Consider the following 17,219-nt stretch of genomic DNA (forward strand, 5'->3'; position numbering starts at 1 on the left):
AGTGGTAGGCCTCGACATTTCAGGAAGCATACTCTGCCCATTGTCTGGGGAAATGACTGGAACAGATGGGGGAGGTGGTTACATCCATTCTATACGATAGACAGCTACCTCTTTCACCTGTTCCGGCCATTTCCCCAGCCAACGAGCAGAGTCCGGCCCATTGGTCCTTCTAAGGAACTCATCTAAGGTGGCAACTGCTCCCTCAGCAAATTTCACATGTTGTAACCGTGGGCAGGATATTTGGGACACTGGGAGCAGCCAGGAAACTGCCGGGGTGGGGGAGTGCAAGCGCAAAAGTCTGCGCACGCGCTGGGGAACGCACACTGAAAGCACCCTGAAGGCAGGGAGCTGAGCAACTTCAAAATCAGTCATAAAGATCTTTAAAATCTGAAGGAAAAAAAAATCCCGACGTGGGACTAACTCTCAATAACGTGAACAGAATAAAATATTCCGCCCCAAAATTTATACATATATATTTTTTTAATTTAATTGTGGGAACCTCATCCCATCCGTGGATGAGGTTTGCTAAAAAAAAAATTCAAAGGGCCGCCTGGATAATTCACCCACCCACCAGCCACAAGGCTGGACGGGCAGCGAAAAATATGTTTGCATTCATTGATTTGAGGGCCTGAATAGGCCTCGTAATTGTCGGCGGGCGCGCTGCCGACTCTCTCACACGTGCCCACCGAACGTCAAAACATGTGAGCGCGTGGTGACATTGGGACGCTCGCCCAACGATGGGGTCAGGCGCACGCCCTCCCCCGGGACGCAAAATCCTGCCCCCAAAAATTGTCTTACTCGATGTTAATTTAGTGCAGTTAAAAACATTGGCTCGGGGCGGGGAGTGTGTATAAAGATGCCCTTATGATAATGTTGTGGGCATGGTGGTGTACTGTTTATGTTACTAGATTAATAAGCTAGAGAACATAAATTCAAAGCCCGGCACATCGCTTTGAGAACTTGAATCCCATTTTTCATTAAAAAATAGCCTGTAAATAAAAAATCCGGTACCAGTAAAATTGACCACTAGCCTGTCAGATTGTTACAAAAATCCAACTGGTTCATTAATGCCTTTTACCTAGTCACAGAATGGTTACAGCACAGAAGAAGGCCATTTGGCCCATCGTGTCTGTGCCAGCTCTCTGAAGGAACAGTTCACCTAGTGCCGCTCCCCTGCCTTCTCCCGGGGTCCAATTCCCTCTTGAAGGTCGGGCATTGACCCTGCCTCCACTGCACTGTCGGGCTGTGCATTTCAGACCCTAACCGCTCGCTGTGTGAAAAAGTTTTTCCTCATGTCGCCATTGCTCCTTCCGCCAATCGCCTTAAATTTGTCCTCTTGTTCTCGATCCTTCCCCCAATAAGAAGGAAACCTGCCATCCTTATGCATTCTGATGTCTATGTGACTCCAGTCCCACCCCAATGTTTAATCCCATCTTTAATTCAGAAACGGAACGGGACATGCCTGACGTTTAATTTCTCTCTGAGATGACAGAGCAAATCCCTCAGGCAGGGTTCACAGGGATGAACTGTAAATACCTGCCTCGTCAGCAATGGTCATATCCTTGGGAATGTTCTTCTTAAATTCAGCAAAATTGTTCTATTTTCAGTTTTATCAGTGGGGCATGAGTACATTTGGATCTTGCACGTTAAGAGATTTTGCTTTGTCACAGTATCTTACTCCCCTTCTGGCTGAATGGTCTTTGTCTTTTCTGTAACAGGGTGCAATCTCTGGACTGGTGGCGGGTTTGGTAATGGCATTCTGGATCGGAATCGGCAATTTTGTTTCCCGAAAAGCGCCTCTTTCATTTGTAAATGCGACCACCATCCATAATGTTACCACTGCCTTGGCAACCAGCACCGTGGCGACAGTCAACCTTACAACAGTGGCTTCGAGTGCAGGGTACGTGCAGGGCCTATCACTGCAGTGTGTTGCGCTAATGGGCGATGGGATTTGGGGAAGGTGGGTACAAGGACCAAGTGGTAAGAACTAGAGTGTGGAAAATGTCAGTCTCGATCATCCAGGTAACTTAGTTACATTTTGCATTAAACACTATTACCCGTATTGTCCCCTAAGGTAAACCTGAAGTGGATAGGAATGACGGTGGGGATTTTGGGTGCTGATCACCACAAATATGCACCTCAAAGAATCATATGATGGTTTTAGCACTGCAAGAGACCATTTGGCCAATTGTACCTTTACTGGTTTCTGTCAGAACAACTCAGCTAATCCCTTTCCCCCTGCCCTGCAGATCTTTTCTTTTCAGATAATTATCCAATTCCCTTTTGGGAACCATAATTGACCCTGCCTCCACCACATTCTGAGACAGTGCATTCCAGATCCTAACCACTCGCTGTTTTTCTCATGTCACCTTTGGTTCTTTTGCCATTTGCCTTAAATCTGTGCCCTTTTGTTCTCAATCCTTCCACCAATGGGACACAGTTTTTCCCTGTCCAGACCCCTCATGAGTTTGAACGCCTCCATCGAATTTCATCTCAACCTTCTCTAAGGAGAATAGTCCCAGCTTCTCCAAACAAACCTCATCACTGAAGTGTCTCACCCCAGAACCATTCTTGTGAATCTCCATCGAGTATAGACCCAGATTCCTCAAAGGTCATGGGGAAGATGTTTCCAATAGTAGGAGAGACTAGGACCCAAGGGCACAGCCTCAGAGTAGAGGGAAGACCTCCCGGATGTGCTGCAGCGTCCGGAACTCAGACTGCAGCTCATCAGTTCTGAGCCGGAGTTCCTCCAGCAACCAACACTTGCTGCAGATGTGGTCACTGCGGCTCGCAATGGGATCTGCCAGCTCCCACATCATACAGCTACAGCACATCACCTGCCCAGCCATCTCGACTTAGATAATTAATTTATTAATTAGCTTTGCAGTGTTTTTCTTTTCAAATTTGATGAAGCTTTCCTACCAACCAATCAGGTCGCAACTTTCCTGTGATGTCACTTTTTCAGTTTTGGCTTCAGTTACTCTGCTCACCACTCCGGTGCTCCTCCCAGATTTATACTCACTGCTCTGGTGCTCCTCCCCCCAAGTCTGCTCCCAGGATTTACTCACCAATCAGCTGCTTTTTCTTTAAAATCCACTTTCAGAAGAGTGTCCCTCGCAGGTCTGGTGCACTCCTGAAGGCACTGCCTCTTCTTCTCTCTCTTTTTTTTTAGGTTCGAGGAGGAGGGAGGGATGGAAACACTACAGCAATGTAATGTTTGGGGCTATTCCGTTCTTTGACAGTGGGTTCTCCTCGATTCCCTCCTGAGTCACGGTGGCTGCGATGACTTCTCCCAGAATGCTTCAGTTACTTCTCACCAGCGCCCTCTGTTGGATGCCCTTCCTCCTGTTGAGTGCAAGAGTCCTTTTCCTTGATTCCCTCCTGAGTCGCAGTGGCTGCGATGATGTCTCTCAGAATGCTTCAGTCACTTCTCACCAGCGCCCTCTGTTGGATAGTGGTAGAACAGGGTAGGCAGAGAGGTAATCCAACTATTGGCCAGTAGTTGTACTTGAGTTTGTGCAGTGCTCTAGACAGTGGTATGTTGGGTTTACTCCATTCTAACGTACCAGATGGTAACACAGGGATCAACAAGGCTAAAATCCTGCACTGGTGACATTGGACAATCTGCTAGATTGCCCAGTGAAGACCTTGGTAATACCTTATGAAAACATCAATGAGTCTCTCAGCTAGTAGATACTATTTAGATACATAGAGATGAAGAGCAATGGAACTATTGGAATAAACATCTCAGGGTACCGGTATGGGTGCCATGTTATAACTAGAGTTCCACTCGCTCATCAGTTAATCTGAAGTGATGGTGAGGTTCAGAAAATCTTACAGCAAAGAAGGCGAACATTCAGCCCATCATGACAGTGCCAGATTTTGAAAGAGCAATTCATGTTTTTCAGATGCCAGTGGTTCAGTGGGTAGCTAAGGCAGGAGGTCGTAGGTTCAAGTTCCACCCCGGAGACTTGAGCGCAAAATCTAGAATGATATTTCTAGTGCGGTACTGAGGGAGTGCTGTGCTGTCAGAGGTGCCATATTTAGTTTGAGATGTTAAAGTGAGCTCCAATCTGCCTGATTGGGGATGTAAAAGATCCTACGGCCGCTATTCCAAAGAGGAGCAGGGACATTCTCTTCAGTGCCCTGGCCGATATTTATCTCTTAAACCAAAGAAAAACATTATCTGTCAATATCACATTGCCATGTGTGGGATCCTGTTGTGCACAAATTGGCTGCTGCATTTCCTATGTTACAGTGGCTACACTTCAAAAAAAAAGAGCTTCACTGGTTGTAAAGTGCTTTGAGGTGCTAGATAACTGCAAGTATTTTCTTCAAAGATTTTTCCTCCTTGTGTAGCTCAACCAATTTCCTGGTCTAATTTTCTTCCTGTTCTGTAGCCCCACAGGACTGAAGAAATTCTACTCTCTGTCCTACGTGTGGTACAGTGGGCACAACGCAGCCACCGTAGTCATTGTGGGACTACTGGTCAGTTTCTTAACAGGTAAAGTACCAGATTGTGCATTGTGAATTGGTGCTTGTCAAAGCCTTGCTCTTCCAACTTCCTGTTTTAGCAACCCACCTCTAGCATGGCGCTGTAGTGATTATATTACTGGGTGAGTAACTCACAAAACGTGAATTTAAATGGTAGTTTGTGAATATGAATTCAGTTGAAGTAGCAGCTGTCAGTAAGAGTGGCCATGAGGATTGTCATCACTGGTTTTTAGTGAAGGTAATCTGCCACCCTTAACCCATCTGGCCTGTTAAGTGTCTCTGTCCCATATCTGACCCCAAGCTGATCTCTGATATGGCCTAGCGAACCTTGTACCTAGAAGGCCCACCATCACCTTCTGAAGAGCACCAATAGCTGGGTAATAAATGGATTGAACCCGAGAATAACTAAATGAAAAGATCTCTGAAGTGGGGCAGGCTAAACCTCCCATGTTCTTTGACAAGTGTTTGCAGTGGCAGGAGGGTTGGTCACTAGAGGCACAGATTTAAGGTGACGAAGGTTATATTAAACTACAGTACTTGCCACAGATACATCTGTTCAAGATAAAGACTTGAGTGTTCTCATGGGAAATTTGAGGCGCACAATATAATGTCAGCCATGCGCACAAAGGTTAGTGGAAATCTGGAACTCTCCCTTCAAAAAACTGTCGACGCTGGTGATCAAGTAAAAATTTCAACGCTGAGATTGACAGGTTCCTGTCAGTGATGGGCTGTTAAGAGCTCCGGAATCAAGGCAAATAGATGGAGTTAATCTAAAGATCAGCCATGATCTAATTGAGTGAAGGGATAGGGCTGGAATTTCTACCACCTGCCTTGGCAACTTGGCCTTGATCATGTGACTTACTGTCTCTGTTCTCGCAGGTAGCGTCCCGTTTCGTTGTCAAGTTTGTTTTTTTTAAGTATCAGCAGTGTCTCTGCATGTGTGCATCTATATACGTTGCTCTCTGGTAGGTAGTATTTGCTTTTAGTGAGCCTGTCTGTGTGTGTACAAACACTTTTTATAGAGACATTGAATTCTGTGCCCACCCTCTGTGCACATTCTAGGACCAATGAAAGGGGAAGATGTGAATCCATCAACTGTCGTTCCAATAATGCGTTACCTGCTCTTCTTCCTGCCCGAGCAGTGCAAGGAGAAGCTGAGCTGTGGAGTTCGGTATCAGCCAGCGGTACGTAGAGAACCTGCGATTATTTTTAGCTCCCTCCTTCCTAGTGTTGGCAAATGGTTGTGAACCTGTTTAATTTGGGTAAGAGCTCAAACCCATCATACAGGCTACAGCTCACTGCCAGACAGACTGTACCGTCTGCAGCTCACCGTAAAACATATGGTACTGTTTGTGGCTTGCTTGCTGGCAGTTGGGTGGGGCCACTCGTGGCTCAGCCTGTCAGGCGCAGACCAGGCCGCTCGCAGCTCAGCCCGTCAGGCGCAGACTGGGCCACCCCAGGCTCAGCCCGTCAGGCGCAGACCAGACTGTGCAGTTGTGGGCTCCAGCCTGCCTGAAAGTGTCATGGTCAGAGCAGTACTGAGGCTCTACTGCATCGCCAAAGTGTTTTCCTTTGAGTGAGCTGTCAAACAGAGGGCTCAGTCTGTCAGCTCAGGTCGATAAAATTTTATATTTCAGTAGGATCACGTCTCATTCCTGTAGACTTCATATATTTGACACGATTTATCGTGATCTCCTGCTGCCATTCTAAGGAAGAATCTTGAGGCGTTTTCTCTATTGTGTATGATTTGTTGTGAAGCCATTTTGCCTTATTTGTGTCCTCCCTTTTCCCATGTTTCTCACTAACACAGAACAATGAACCCAGCTTTCAGCATTCTCTCGTGCCAACCAAAGAGTCAAATGGGGTGATAAGCAAAGTGGTGACGCCAGCGGTAGAGGAGAAACAGCAGTTTGGAGCACAACCATCAAAGGAGGTGGCGATTGAGAAGGAGGATCAGGCGTCGGTGGTCCTGCAGGAGACGTCTTTGTGAGGGTGGATCCTATGCGGCTACTTACTCTGCATGTGGACGGTGCTGGGAGAGTAAAATACTTCTATCATCTTTTAACAAAGGAAAGGCTGCAGGATAGCGACAGACCCACTCTTCACGGTTGTTGATCTCTTCCGTAGAGCTTTGTCTTTGCCACAGTTTGGAGCATACACGGAACTAGATGAATAATAAAGGGCAAGCGGGTGGGGGGAGGGAGGGAAGGGAAGGGATGAAATGACCTTAGCTAACTAATTGCCATCGAGCCAAGAAGTGTCTCGGATTGACAGGTGGTGCCGTGGCGGCCATTGGACTCTACCCAAGCAGGTAAATGTTAACGGGAGCAGTCGACTGCTTTGTGACTGCCCCTGTTTGTTGACAAGTTATCATTCATCTGCTTGGGTTCCAGGTATTTTTTTTTTTGTAAAGCTTTCATCGCTCAGGAGCTCCATAAAAACTTGCTACTCGACCATTAATTCAGCCTTGCAATTGAGGGCGGGGGGGTTGGGGTGGGGGGTGGTTGGAGGATGAGAGGGGCAGTGCAGAGGTTTTGTTTCCCCAGCTTTTGGGCTGGTGTTAGGTGAGCAGTTTGTTTTCTTTTTAATTTGGTCTTTTACAGTTTTCTGAGTTTAAGCGCACAGATAGTTGCAGGTTTTACAGTGACAGGCAGGAACTGTCCTGTTTCTGCTGGCAGATGTCCATGTCTTGTGATTTTGAAACCTTTGTCGAGCCAAGCTAAGGTCCAGGCTCACTGTATTTTTTGTTGTCCCTTAACTCAACCAAAGGGCCCCCCACCACCTCAAGATTTCCATTATTGCTGCTTTTTAATCTATTGAGATGAGATGCACAAACTCAACCTGAGGTGAATATGGCCTCTTGCCCCTTCAGATTTATTCTCCCAGACCTGTCCCATTCTGCTGAAGAAGGTGAGATTGAGGGTGTTTGAGACTGTGGGGAGTCTGCCAACTCCTTTCAGTCTACAGGCCGACAAGTCCAAAGCTCCCACTGCGTTATAAGTATATTTTAAACACTAGCTGGCAGCTCCATGACTCATTGTGGGTAGAAGTCTGGCCTCTCAGTAAGAAGGTCATGGGTTCACCTCCCACTCCGGAGACCCGAACACGGAATCCATGCTGACGCTCCCGAGAGCTGCACTGTCAACGGTGCCTTCTTTCAGATGAAGCTTTAACCTGCTGGTGTCTCTCAGGTGCATGTGAAAGGTCGTGCGTGACGTATTTTGGAAGACGAGCGGGGGAGTTCTCCCCGTTGCCCTGCGGCCAGTGTTTAGCAGAACAGTCTTGAGGGGCTGAATGGCCTCCTGTTCCCGTGTTCCTCATAAGTCCGAGCCAGCTGAGAAAACAGAGGGTGTTGGAAAATCTCAGGTCTTGGCAGCATCTTTGGAGAGAGGAACAGTTAACGTTTTGGACCTGCGACCTTCCACCAGAACTAAGAATAATTAGAGACGGAATGGGCTTTGAGCAAGTGAAGGGGGGGAGAGTAGGTAAAAGAACAAAAGAGAAGGTCAGTGATAGAATGGAAAGCAGAAGAGATTAAAAGACAAAAGGTTTTATGGTGCAAGGCCAAAGGGAATTGTAATGGGACTAGTAAAGAAACAAAGATGTGTCTAGAGGATAGCTGCCATCTGAAAGCAAGAGAAATTAGAGGGAAAAAGCAAGCCAACAGAGAAAAGAAACCAAACAGGGGCAGAGGTTAGGATCTAATATTGTTGAACTTAATGTTGAGTCCAAAAGGCTGTGAGGCACCCAGCCGAAAAATGAGTTATTGTTCCACGGACTTGTGTTGAGCTTCATTGGGACACTGTAGCAGACCAAGGACAGAAAGGAGTGGGAGCAAGGTGGAGAATTCAAATCACCTGTCATTTCTACATGGAGTAATAGAATCATTACAGTACAGGAGGATGCCATTAGGCCCATTGAATCCATGTTGGTTTCCTGTAGAGCGATTCAGTCAATCCCATTCCCCCGCTCTATCCCAGTAGCCCTAACTTTTCCAAGTTTTTCCAGTTCTGGTGAAAGGTCATAGACCTGAAGGGTTAACTCTTTCTCCCTCCATAGATGCTACCAGACCTGCTGCGTATTTCCAGCACTTTCAGTTTTTATTTCAGGTTTTCAACATCCGCAGTATTTTGCTTTTGTGGTTTGGAGAAAAACAGATCTCATTAACACAGCCTGCTTTGTTGAAAGAGACCCCACCTTGAACCACATGCCACTGCTACTCTCGTTCTGTCCCAAGCCCGTGAATCCGTCACACTAGTTATACCCTAGGCACAGACCACATCAAGAACCTTGCAGGCATTTTAGATTTCTGTGCAGGTAATAACATTTTAAGTGTTAACAAATTCAGGTCTGTCTTGGGTATGTGCCCAGAGTGATCATTTGCTCCCCTTCAGTGGTCTAATAGAAGAGTGATACCCACTGCCCCGTGTGTACTAGACCTGGTAGTGCAATAATGTAACTCCTTCGTGAGAAACTATGATCTCTCTAGAGCCAGTCCAAACTAACAGACACAATTGGTTCTATTTATCTTTTCTATTTGCTTTATTCCTATCGTGTAGGAGGTGAAACATAACAGATCACCAAATTTGATGGGAGTTGCATGGGACAGTTCCGGTTTATTAAAATTTGTTCTTGGGATGTCAGTTTGCTTACGATTTACCAAAAAAAAACCTGCTCACTAAGCGTGGAAGCACAAACTCCCCCTGACCAGAGAAGAACATTCTCCCCTGGCTGCCAGACTGATTTCCACCCCCCCTGGAGGTCAAAGAGTCATTCGCTGCTAAACATCATCTCAAGTGGCCAACTGCTGCCTTTGCATTGGTCATTGCCTGGGATGCATGCAAAACAGATGCCTGTCTCACGTTTAATTCACCTCTCACCTTCCCGTGCTTCAGTGTGTGGCTATCTGGAGAAATGAGCCCCCTGTCTGGCACCTTCTTTGTTCAGAAACAATTTCTCTTGGGGAAATGGTCACCGAATCCCCAATGGCAATGGATAATCAGTCATGTTTGATTTAGCAAAAGTTCAATGGACCGTGGTAATGACGCTTTGAGGTTGTAGATAGTGTCCGAGGTTAATGTAATCTCTTGTTATTTTTATTTTTTTTAAGTTGAGGGCATGGTGCTTTGTTGACGTTCCTATCCAACGTGTTCAAGAAACTACACGCTGGAATTCAGCAGGCATGTTCACTATACCAGTCATCCCTCAACATCTGGCTTTGAATCATAACATGGGACTCTGAATGGAGTCCTGCTTAGTAACTCTCATCACGTGTAACGTGGGTTCCTGACTGTCCTGTCTTGTACACTTCAGCTCAGTCTTCTTCCCTGTGTGAGTACGAGGTGATATCACAATGGAGGAACAACAAAACACTAAATACCAGACAGAGGTCTTTAACCCTCTTGTGTTCACTCTGCAATTTTTGGCAAAGTGATAATGAATTTTCTTACAGGATAATCTTTATTTATTTTTACTTTTTGTAAATTTGTCAAGCTCTCCCCATCCCTAGGCGTGAATATAGTTGTGTGACACCTTTGTTACTGGACTATAACCCAGGGAAAGTGAGTTCAAAACTCACCATGACATTTGGAAAATTTGAAAAAATCTGGGAATAAAAAGCTTAAGTCTGTAAAAATTAACAGATTGTCCTAAAAACCTAACAGCCTCAGTAATGTCCTTTAGGGGAAGGGAGCCTGCTCTCCTTACCCAGTCTAGGCTCATATTTGATGACAATCTCACACTGACATGCTTGACTCTTAACTGTACCCTGAAGTAGATTAGCAAGCCACTTGCTCTCCATTGTTCAAGAAGGAGGCTCACCACTATTTAAGATATCTAGAGATGGGCAATAAATGCCATTCTTGCCAGTGATGCCCATCACCCAGGGAACAAGTTTTTAGTTTAAAAGAGTGATGCTGCATAAAATTCAAACCCCACTGTTAACCCTTTCATCTGTGTTAGCTGGGGCCCTTCCACACTTGCCCAGCATCACCAGCTGAGGGGGCTGAACTCTGAAACCAAAAGGGTGTTTAAAAATTAAAGGCTCTCAGCCAATACTCACCCAGCTGAGGGGTAAAGCTCCATCTATTGCTGGGTTAAATTTGAATCAGACTTACACTAAAGAGAACATATCTCATAATGCATAGAGATTTTAATTTATAGCACTTTGAAATTATTGTGTAGCTGCAAATTTTAGAATGATATACTGTAATTTACGAATGTGATTTAATTTTTATTCTGTGCTGATTTTATAATTTATCTTTAGCAAGAGCCATTTGAGTTTTTTTTAAGTAACATGGTTCAACAGTTTAAGATAACGAATTCGTTCATAGTGTATGGATGTATCATGCCAGTATATAATTTTATACATTGACTTGTGGGTAGCGTACTGTGTGTGCGCACAGCGTGGGATAGTGTGTGCGTGTGCACAGTGTGGCGCACCCTGTGCTTGCGCACAAAGCGTTATTTGCCGTGTCATGCCGTGTGTGCACAAACTATACTGCACTGTGAGTGTGCACAAAATATATCATAATGTGTATTTGCGCTCAAAAGTATATTGTTTGGTTTAGCCAAGTTGTTAAACTGTGTGTAGATGTAGTGTTTGATTCCATGTGGCTGTGCTGCTAGCACTAACATTTGGTGCATTTTACTTTTTGTTGTGAACGTTGTGTAACGGTGTCTGGATTCTCACCAGGACATGTAAAACATGCAGTCGGTAATCATACCATTGCAATGATCTTCAGCATGTTGCATAATCAATCAGCCTGGTAACTGGGCTGGCACCAGAGTGAACAAAAATGACCCTGAAAACTGTCAGCTTGCTCTAAAAGTTCAGCAGATTCGTTAAAAGTACAGTCGTGTCGTGTTGATGTTAATACACTAGTAAATCCAGAAACCTGAACTGATGATTCTGAGACATGAGTTCATATCCCACCACTGCAGCTGAGAAATTTAAACTCAGTTGATAAGTAAATCAGGAATACAGAGCTAGTCTCTTTAGTAATGGTGACCATTAAACCGCCAGATTGCTGTATAAATCCGTCTGGTGCACTAATGATAGCAGATTTCCTTTCTTAAAGGACATCAGTGTATCAGATGGACCTTTAAAATAATCAATGATAGTTTGTCTTGGTCACAAATTCCAGATTTCTTAAATTATTTGAAGTTAAATTCTACCAGCTAGCATGGTTGGATTTGAACCCTGAGTATTAGCCAAGTTCTCTGGATTGCTAGTCTAGTGACATTACCAAAGCACCACTGTCTCTCCTGACTTCAGTGGGGTGTGATCAATAAATGCTGGCCTTGCCAAAGGTATCCACATCCCAAAAACAAATAAAATAAAACACAGACCAGTTTGCAGAAGAGGTTTTGCAAGGCCACTGCTGATTTCTGACACACTTCAAGTTGCATAAACTTGGCTTGTGTTCCCTTGAGCATAGAAGATTAAGGAGTGATCTGATTTAAGTGTTTAACTGGAGTAGATACAGAGAAGCTGCTTCCTCTGGCGGAATCGAGAACAAGGGGACACAATCTTAGAGCGTTCGGGGTGTGGGGAGGGGGTATATCAGGAAGTACTTTTTCACATAAAGGCCAGTGGAGATCTGAAACATAATCCCCCAAAAGACTGTAGATCAGTTGGAGCTTTCAAAACTGAGATGAATAGATCTTTTTTAGGTGAGTGTGTTTTGACCCTGTTCATATTTTATCAGCTCGGTCTGTGTGTTTTAGTTTTGATGTCAGTCATGGGGAGCGAATTTTGACAGCTCTTTAAAATTTGCCATCCCTGAAAGCCAGGCTTTGAGACTTTGTGTTGATGACACAAAGCCTGAGGAACCTTTTATATGTGTGTACCTCTGAGATGAAGCTCCATTTGGCAACAATTTCATTTAATCACTCGTTCTGGGGAGGAGATGGTGTCGTGGTAATGTCACTGGATTAGTAATCCAGAGGCCCAGGCTTAATGCTCTGGGCACAGGAGCTGGTGGAATTTAAATTCAATTGCAGGCTAGCCCGAATCTGGTCACCATGCAACTATCATCGATTGTCATAAAAAACCCATCTGGTTCACTAATGTCTTTTAGGGAAGGAAATCTGCCGTCCTTACCCAGTCTGGCCTACATGTGACTCCAGACCCAAAGCAATGTGGTTGACTCTTAATTGCCCTCTGAAATGGCCGAGCAAGCCACTCAGTTCAAGGGCAGTTAAGGATGGGCAACAAATGCTGGCCTTGTCAGTGACCCCCACGTCTGTGAACGAATAAAAAAAAACCCCAATGAAGTAAGCAACAGTAAAGACTGCGCTGATTCTGACAAATAGTGTGAATGTATGATCAGAATTTTTAGGAGGCCATTGATAGAGGTGCGTGTATGTTATATATATATTGTGTTTTATATATATGTGTGTATATATATATGGGCATTTCTATATCAAAAGCGTGAATCTGTTTAACTACATATTTCATATTATACAAACACATTGTAATTCTGCTACAGCAGTATGTGTCTATATGTGTATAATTAATATGTATTCATAGGATGTGGGTGTTTCTGGCAAGGCCAGCATTTATTGTCTGTCCCTAATTGCCCCTTTGCTTGATTTACCACTCCCACTGAAAGGTCAATTTAACAACAAGCTCAGTGTCCTTTGAGACAAGTTTTGACCAAGATCAGATAAGTCGATGGAAGCCATGAGAAGACTGTCCTCATCCACCCCCATCCCTCGAGAGGGTGGTGGTGAGCTACCACCTTGAACTGCTGCAGTCCACATGGTGTAGGTACACCCACAGTGCTGTTAGGAAAGGAGCTCCAGGATTTTGACCCAGTGACAGTGAAGGAATGGTGATGTGGTTCTAAGTCAGGATGGTGAGTGACTTGGAGGGGAACTTGTAGGTGGTGATGTCCCCATGCATCTGCTGCCCTTGTCCTTCTAGGTGGTAGAGGTTGCAGGTTTGGAAGGTGCTGTCAAAGGAGCCTTGGTGAATTGCTGCAGTGCATCTTGTAGGAGGAATACACTGAATATATGTGTATAATATATACATGCACTTGGTCAATTCTACAACCAAAGTTGTAACAATGTAGAGATCCCATCCTTTCCCACACTGTCGGATTGAGGAAGCTCTTTCTCTCTCCCCATTGCTATCCTGGTTATTTCCCAAATTTCCTGTTTAATTTCAGATTTTCAGCTGTCACAGAATCTGACCTTTGTTGTGTTTTATTGTGTTTCTTCATCTTGTGTTTAGGGCCTGTGCTAGGTCATGTCTGTAAACTGGACTAATGAGGGGGCAGGCTTTAATCCACAGCCAATTCCAGTACTCATTTTTTATTCCCCTCCCACCGCTCACACTAAATAACTCATTAGGTTGATGTGCTACCTGCAGTGTTATTGCTATGCAGTCTAGAGACCATTTTGGCCTACACTGCCTTAGATAATCACAGCCAGAGTGGCTCTGTGCCCATGAGGCTAAGGACAACATTCCTGCTGCTGATGCTAGGATTGGCTGTAAAAGGTTTGCTTTGTGGGGAAGGAGTATGCTCAGCTGCGGAACCTTGGCAACCAAATAATCTTGGCTCAACTTGAAGGAAACTAGTACCTTCTAAGAACAAAGAAAAGTACAGCACAGGAACAGGCCCTTCGGCCCTCCAAGCCTGCGCTGATCATATTGCCCGTCAACTAAAACATTTTGCACTTCCGGGGTCCGTATCCCTCTATTCCCATCCTATTCATGTATTTGTCAAGCTGCCTCTTAAACACCACTATCGTACCTGCTTCCACCACCTCCTCTGGCAGCGAATTCCAGACACTCACTACCCTGTGCGTAAAAAACTTTCCCCGCACATCTCCTCTATAGTTTTCTCCTCTCACCTTAAATCTATGTTCCCTAGTAATTGACTCTTCCACGCTGGGAAAAAGCTTCTGACTATCTACTCTGTCCATGCCACTCATAATTTTGTAAACTTCTATCAAGTTGCCCCTCAATCTCCATTGCTCTAGTGAGAACAATCCGAGTTTCTTTAACCTCTCCTCATAGCTAATAACCTGCAGACCAGGCAGCATTCTGGTAAACCTCCTCTGCACCCTCTCCAACGCCTCCATATCCTCTAGTAATGTGGCGACCAGAATTGCACGCAATATTCCAAGTGCAGGCTAACCAACGTTCTATTCAGCTGCAGCATGACTTCCCAGCTTTTATATTCAATACCCATGCCAATAAAGGCAAGCATGCCACATGTCTTCCTGACTACCTTATCCACCTGCGTTGCCACTTTCAGTGACTTTGGATCTGTGCACCCAGATCCCTCTGCCCGTCAATGCACTTAAGGGTTCTGCCATTTACTGTATAATTCCTGCCGGTATTAGACCTTCCAAAATGCATTACCTCGCTTTTGTCCGGATTAAACTCCATCTGCCATTTCTCTGCCCAAGTCTCCAACCGATCTATATCCCGTTGTATCCTTTGACAATCCTCTTCACTATCTGCAACTCCTCCAACCTTAGTGTCCGCTGCAAACTTACTAATTAGCCCAGTTACATTTTCCTCCAAATCATTTATGTATACTACAAACAGCAAAGGTCCCAGCACTGATCCCTGTGGAACTCCACTAGTCACGGCTCTCCATTCAGAAAAGCACCCTTCCACTGCTACCCTCGGTCTTCTATGACCAAGCCAATTCTGTATCCATCTTGCCAGCTCACCTCTGATCCCGTGCGACTTTACCTTCTGTACCAGTCTGCCATGAGGGACCTTATCAAAGGCCTTACTGAAATCCACGTATATAACATCCACTGCCCTTCCATTGTTGATCATCTTTGTCACTTCCTCGAAAAACTCGATCAAGTTAGTATGGTACCAGAGAGTTACAAAGGAACATTGGGAGGGGGAAGAAAGTTAGCAACCAAAATAAAACTGGTAAAAGCAGAAGCTCTCCTGACTCCTAATCACCATCGAACACCCACTGTTAGAAAATGGTGTCCAAGGACCATGAGTCAGGAAAATATCTTGGCTTATCAGCTCGGGGCATATTTTCTGCGAGCTATTATCACGTGACCTCCTGCTTCTCTTCCCCCGCCCTGCCCCACCCCTTATTCCTACCATCCCACAGTGGCTGTGGGAAGGCGGGACCCCATCAGCAAGTGACTAGACTGTTCCTTACCTGATTGGGTGATTAGTGCCTGTCAGTCAAACAGCCTTTTCTTCCCCCATCTCGACATTTTAATAAATGGTAAACTAAAGTGCTTATAGAACATTTAAATCTTTTTAAAGCCCCTATGATCTTCTCCTGGATTTGTTCACAGCAGCACCCTGGATTAAACTTCAATTCCCGCAGACTCAGTATTTGACAAATAAAGGAGGTTATGTTTAAATAGCACCTTTCATATCCTCGGGACATCACAAAAGAACTTCAGGGCTAAGGAGTTATTTTCTCTCGGAGTGTCTCACTTGTAATGTAGACACAGCAAGATCCCACAAACAGCACTGAAATGGGAGACTTTTTTTTGTTTAGGGTGTCAGCTATGGTCGGCGAGTGGAACACTCACTTCTGAGTCAGAACGTTCTGGGTTCAAGTCCCACTCCAGTGCTTGAGCAAAAAAAAATCATGGCTGACTTTCCAGGGTCAGCAATGGGGGAGTGCTGGAGTGTCGGAGGTGCCGTCCTTTGGATGAAACGTTAAAGCGAGCCAAGACTGCCTCCTCAGGTGGATGTAAAAGAACCTATGGCAATATTTTGAAGAGCAGGGGAGTTCTCCCCGGTGTCCTAGCCAAAGTTTACCCCTCAATCAACATCACAAAAACAGATTATCTGGTCATTATTACATTTCTGTTTGTGGGATCTTGCTGTGTTAAAATTGGCTGCTGTTTCCTACATTACAACTGTGCCAATATTTCAAAAAGGTGCTTAATTCGTTGTAAAGCACTTTGGGATGTCCAGTGGTTGTGAAAGTCACTATATAAATGCAAGCCTTTTACTTTATGGGCAAAGTTGGTTAATAATGTGGCATGGCTCAGCCTGATTCCACATGATTAGACTGGCCCTTTGGAGCCCAAGGTAAGTTGAAAGGGCTTTCCTGAAAAACCAGGTCCCGACTAGTTCTTGAGGTCTTCAGGGGTCAGAAGAGAAAGGAAGAATCAGCACAAAATGTTGTAAACTATAAATCTGGGCTCATCCTGATGTTGCAAAAGTGGCCTTGGAATGTTTGATGGAAGTTTGTTATTCATTGCCCAATGATATTAGGGGAACCATTTTATCAGCAACTGCTGATTGTCAAAGAATTGTGTCTAACATTTTAATCCAAGATTACAATAATTGTATAACCTAGTAATTTCTACAATGTTGCTATGTGTTATGTGTAATGGAATCTTCAGTGTAAGTTATTGGTCTGGTCCCAATGAGTGTACTGATGAGAATTCTTGTCTTTATATTTTGATTATTGTTTCAACAAATATGCCTTAATATAAAATGAGATTACTGCCATTCCATTATCTCCTCCAAGAAAAATTAAAAGACTATCTTTCGAGAACATGCAAACATTTTCTATCCTATCGCTGCTGCTGGGACTTAGTGTTAAGCCTTGTAATGTCAGTATGAGCCATCTACCTCTGTACACTTGGAAAATGAATTGGGGGTGTTAACCCTTACAGTTCCAGGCTCTCCATGGAGTCATGGACCTTCTCTAGACTCTGGGGAAGGGGGTAAAGAGAAGGAGTGAAAGTAAGAACGTAAATAGGAA

The 17,219-nt window shown here is 44.7% G+C and overlaps 1 protein-coding gene and 1 long non-coding RNA gene across 3 annotated transcripts in view; one reads left to right on the forward strand and one right to left on the reverse strand.

Annotated features, from left to right (window-relative positions):
• The window catches only part of slc5a6a (solute carrier family 5 member 6a), a 79,658-nt gene extending 72,984 nt beyond the window's left edge, over window positions 1–6,674 (forward strand). For both annotated transcript variants that reach the window (XM_041185965.1, XM_041185966.1), the window contains exons 13-16: window positions 1,719–1,900; window positions 4,401–4,504; window positions 5,557–5,678; window positions 6,305–6,674. In XM_041185965.1, the coding sequence (XP_041041899.1) occupies window positions 1,719–1,900; window positions 4,401–4,504; window positions 5,557–5,678; window positions 6,305–6,484 (588 nt within the window). In that variant the 3' untranslated portion in view covers window positions 6,485–6,674. The remainder of the gene's footprint in view (window positions 1–1,718; window positions 1,901–4,400; window positions 4,505–5,556; window positions 5,679–6,304) is intronic.
• A 2,900-nt stretch (window positions 6,675–9,574) lies between these two features.
• Window positions 9,575–15,488, reverse strand: LOC121277045. Its single transcript, XR_005942790.1, has 2 exons — window positions 15,187–15,488; window positions 9,575–9,821 (listed from the first exon to the last, which is right to left on the reverse strand). It is a non-coding gene; the product is annotated as an uncharacterized LOC121277045 (long non-coding RNA).
• Between the last annotated feature and the right edge of the window lie 1,731 nt (window positions 15,489–17,219).

The sequence above is a fragment of the Carcharodon carcharias genome, chromosome 4, assembly GCF_017639515.1.
Source record: "Carcharodon carcharias isolate sCarCar2 chromosome 4, sCarCar2.pri, whole genome shotgun sequence".
In the NCBI taxonomy this organism is placed as follows: Eukaryota; Metazoa; Chordata; class Chondrichthyes; order Lamniformes; family Lamnidae; genus Carcharodon; species Carcharodon carcharias.